General features: G+C 38.0%; 1 protein-coding gene across 1 annotated transcript in view; it reads right to left on the bottom strand.

The window, feature by feature from the left end:
* Nucleotides 1-4,969, bottom strand: part of FBN1 (fibrillin 1) — a 237,952-nt gene that overhangs the window by 72,738 nt on the left and 160,245 nt on the right. The window contains exons 30-32 of the mRNA XM_003900901.5: nucleotides 3,842-3,964; nucleotides 2,296-2,421; nucleotides 128-253 (exon numbers count right to left, since the gene is read on the bottom strand). Coding sequence (XP_003900950.1) covers nucleotides 128-253; nucleotides 2,296-2,421; nucleotides 3,842-3,964 — 375 coding nt within the window. The remainder of the gene's footprint in view (nucleotides 1-127; nucleotides 254-2,295; nucleotides 2,422-3,841; nucleotides 3,965-4,969) is intronic.

Genomic DNA, 4,969 nt, shown 5'->3' with positions numbered 1-4,969 from the left:
AAATGTTATGCAAAATGCTTTTTAATGTAGTTAAAATGTATGAGTTTTAAAACATGTATCAATCTATAATTACGACACCAATCTCTTAACTACTTAATATTTTATTGTTCTACTTGAACAAACACACCTGTACAGCCAGTTTTTCCTTTTTTGCCAGAATAGCCCATATCACAGTGGCAGATAAATGAGCCTTTCGTGTTTTCACAGGTTCCACTTAGGCAGATATTTGGATTCAGGTCACACTCATTGACATCTGTAAAACATAGATATTATTAATACATGTAGCTATTTGATATCATTGCGTACTTTCCCCCCGAGATAAAATAACTATGACAAATAAATTAGAAAAGGTAAAATGCTCTCACTCAGAAAAACACTGTTAAATTTTAGAGGCCAATTTACATTTGTGCTTCATTCTTTACATTGTAAGCTCATCATTCACACTGGCTTTCATCTGGCCCATAAGCAGCCGGCCAGGTAATCAAACAAACGGATGGACTCTGTGCTGAGTTTAGAGCTCGTTTATGTGACAGTCTAGAAAACTTTTTAGAACAGCATACTTTGTTGCAGGATGAAAAGTTTAATTCAGTCTGCATGATGCTAATAATTTAGTTTTCATATTTCGAAAGAAAGGATAGATGAACTGGTTGCCTTAGTGTAAGCAGTTACGGATTTCACTTCTTTTCCAAATTAAAAATTATTTATTTTTTATGATATTCATTTTAATTTCTAGGACTTCCAAAATTTTCAGCAAAGGCTTTCAGAAGATAAATGTGATAAAAATTTAAATATAATCAATACTAGAGTCTTGCTTCTGGCCAAGATAGAATAACAGGGATTAAAATTGCATTCTCAAATGAAACAACCAAAAAGTGGACAACAGATACTTTTAAAAATGGTTTTCTAGACATTGGACATTAGGCCACAAAGGACAGTGATCCCTGAGAGAAAGAAAACAAACGAGGTGAATTCTACAATTGCCCCAGATTACTGAAGAGGGGAGTTTTAACTCCATGGCATAAGGCGGGGGTACCAGATGGAACCAGGCAGTGTCCCTGAGTTGAGGAGATGAATCTGGGTATCTGGAAGGCTGAGGTAGTTAGGGTTCATAGGGCAGAGTAAAGGACAGGAGAGAGAGCTACACAGAAGAAAGCAATGCCAGAGACCTGCCAAGAGTCTTCCTCAAGCATTCAGATGAGTAGTGACCAGCACATTCATGTAAAGAACCAAATTACTCAAGGCTGGGGAAAGCACTACCCAAGAAAATGAGAGGGAAGAATCCTCAAAGTTCACAGGGGGTCTGGAATTGTGCCTGTTCCCACTAGTGAGACTGGAAAACCTCATAATTCACAGGGAATCGGGTAGAATATCCAGAAGGGTCTTACTTCACTAACAGAGCAAAATTACCCCCTAGACTAACATAGCTTAAAAGCTTAAAAGCAAGACTTTGAAAGGGATCTATGTGTTTCCAAGTAATTTATACCTCAGAACAAAGTCCAAAAATATTTCTAGGAATACAAAAATATCTAGCACTCAGCAAGACAAAATTTACAATATCTGGCATCCAATCAAAAATTACCAGTCACTCAAGGAAGCAGGAAAATATAACCTAAAATAAGGAAGAAATTCAATTTATTCAAATGACCCAGAACTAATGCAGATGATAGAATTAGGAGACAAATACACTAAAAGTTATTATAACTGCATTCTGTGTGTTCAAACAGCTAGAGGAATTATTGAACTTATTATGCAGAGACCCAGAAGATATGAAAAAATACCCAAGTCGAACTTTTAGAGGTGAAAACTACAACATCTGAGATGAAAAATACACTGTACGTGAGGAAAGTCAGATTAGATATCATAGAAAAAAAGTTTATCAAATTTGAAGGCAGAACAATAGAAACTACACAAAACAAATAGATCAGTTCTAAAGTTTACTGCATTCTTGTCAGAGGTCAATTTTGTTTGCCTTTAGTCAAGCATTTAAAAAGCCTACACTCTAGTCACAACAGAATGAGGGTTAAGTGGACAAAAGTAACCGATAGGCATAAAAAAATGTCCATCTGCAGCTGACGAATGGTCAGTCAGTCCACATAACATAGCTGACAAGAGTACCATTTAATAGTCACAAGAAAGCTCTCTTTGGAATGCTGGTTAAAATATGAGTATTGTGCCCCTAAATAGCCTTACTTTTCCTATGGAATCTTTCTATCAATGACCCAAACTAACTCTATGTAATTTAACAGTGCTTATAACTAACAAGACAACATGAAACATTCTGTTTTTTTTGCTTACCGACACAAGTCTTCATGTCTTCAGATGCCATGAATCCATCATAACACAAGCACCTGTACTCTCCAGGGATATTTGTGCACTGACCACCATCACAGATATTGGGATTATCTTCACACTCATCGATGTCTGCAAAGAATGAAACCAACAACCACAGGTTGTTGATATTGGTTCCATTATTCATGGAGAAAACATTAACTGACCCAAGCCAAATAAACTTAGCCTACTAGCATAAGACTATTAACACTCAAATCCAAATGAAGCTTTGCATAAACTAGTCCATTGGGCTATCCTTGGTAAAAAAAGGAAAAAATAATTTTCAATATTTATAATATACTGTTCAAGGGCAAAGTCCACACCTGCTTAAAAGGCTTTTATTTAAAATCTGTATCTCATTTAATTTACCATTCAAAAATCATTATAAATCTTATTTTCCTTATTGTCAAATTATAAATGCCTGAAGTCTATCAAGTGTTTTAGCAATATTTTAAGGTAAGAAACACTTGAAATAACCATACCTACTTAGATGCTCTTAGTAATAATATTTTCTTTCAACAATTTTTTTTTTTTTTTTTTGAGATGGAGTCTCACTCTGTTACCAGGCTGGAGTGCAATGGCGTGATCTTGGCTCACTGCAACCTCCGCCTCCCGGGTTCAAGTGATTCTCCTGCCTCAGCCTCCCGAGTGGCTGGGATTACAGGCATGTGCCACCACATCCAACTAGTTTTGCATTTTTAGTAGAAATGGGGTTTCACCATGTTGGTCAGGCTGGTCTTGAACTCCCAACCTCAGGTGATCTGCCTGCCTCAGCCTCCCAAAGTACTGGGATTACAGATGTGAGCCACTGTGCCTGGCCTTATTTTCAACAACTTTTATAGCCAAATTTATATCTAGATTTTTAAGGGACATTTTTCTAGGTCAGTAAAATAATTTTGGCTCCTAAATCCAAATTCTCTTCTTAAGCCAAGCCAAAATCAAAGCCTATGTTATTACCCACTTTGTTTCTCACCTCTACCTGGCTCATAGCTCTCGCAGCCAGGGTGATACAAAAGGAAGTGTAAATTAGACCACTGGTTCTCAAACTTTAGCATGCATCCAAATCATTTGGAGAGCTTGCGAAACACAAATTACTGAGATCTACCCCAGTAGTTTGTGATACAGTAGATCTGGAATGGGGCCTGAGATTTTACATTTTTTAACAAGTTCTCAGGTGATGCTGTTGCTGATGGTTCAAGGAATAAACCTGGAGTTGCACTGAATTAGGCCAAAACATCAAAAGTCTGGTCAATGAAGGAAAATGTATTTTATATTCCACTTATTATGTGCCAGGTACTATGGTAAGCTCTGTAAATACTATTTTATGCAGGCAATTTGAACTCCGTTTTATAGATGAGGATTCTAATACTAGGTATCTTGATCAAGGATACAGTTAAAATATATGACAAACAAGGGTTTGAACTCAAGCCTGCTTGACTCCAAAGCCTGGGCCCTAAACTACTTTACTTAGGAACCTACTGACAGATTCAACTTGAGGCTAGAACCTACTCACCGGTGCATGATCTCTGGTCAGGCATTAGTGCAAATCCCGGCTGACAGCTACATTCATAGCTGCCTTCAGAGTTTGTGCAGAAGGTTTCACAACCACCATTCATTATGCTGCATTCATCAATGTCTAAGAGAAAGGAAAATAAAATCACCTTCTGGTATGGTTTGGATGTCTGTCCCCTCCAATACTCACGTTGAAATTTAATTGCCATTGTAACACTATTGAAGAGGCAGGACCTTTAAAAGAGGCAATCATCCTATGAGGGCTCTACCCTCATGGTGGGATCAGTGCTGTAATAAAAGAGCAAGTTCAGCCCCCTCTTGCTCTCTTTCACCCTCATGCTCTCTGCCATGGGATAATGTAGGAAGAAGCACCATGCAGAATCCTGGCATCTTGATATTGGATTTCCCACCCTCCAGAACTGTGAACTAATAATTTCTGTTCATTATAAATTACCCAGTTTCAGGTATTCTGTTCTAGTATCACAAAAATGGGTTAACACACCTCCCTCTGTGTTTATGGGCATGGCACATTTTTAAAGTTTCCAGGCATAGGTCAAAAAAAGGGGGAAAAGCACTTTTTAAGGCAACTGGCAGTCACTGTTTGATTCCTTCAACAAACATTAATGACATACCTACTATGTGCTAGAGATGAGAATCTAATAATGAATGGGACAGACACAATCCATGCCTTAGAGATGAGAATCTAATAATGAATGGGACAGACACAATCCATGCCTTCAAAATGATTACACTGCGGCCAGGAGACAGATGAACAATTAATTGCACCATGCATGATGTGCCATTTGCAATGCAGGAGAAGTATTGGGTGCTAGGAGAACACATCTCAGTTATGATAATAGGCACGTGGATGAAATTCTCTTAGTCACAGATTCACTTATAAACTTGAAATTCAGTTTGATTGGCTGAGGTTCCAATCTTTTTCAATAACCTGAGTTGAAGTTCTGAGTTGTCCTGGGCCATGTTTCAGAAAAATTTGGGCTGATTTATGGTTTTGGGTGGAAACCATGTGAGACTTGGCAGTTCCACATGGTGTACACCCCAAACCAGGCAAAAACTGGCAGTTTCTACAAAGTTTCACTTTGACTCGGGGCACAATAAAGCCACAGGA

This window comes from Papio anubis, chromosome 7, assembly GCF_008728515.1.
Source record: "Papio anubis isolate 15944 chromosome 7, Panubis1.0, whole genome shotgun sequence".
Taxonomy (NCBI): domain Eukaryota; kingdom Metazoa; phylum Chordata; class Mammalia; order Primates; family Cercopithecidae; genus Papio; species Papio anubis.
Note: the sequence above shows the minus strand (reverse complement) of the source record. Positions and strands in the feature narration are given on the sequence as shown.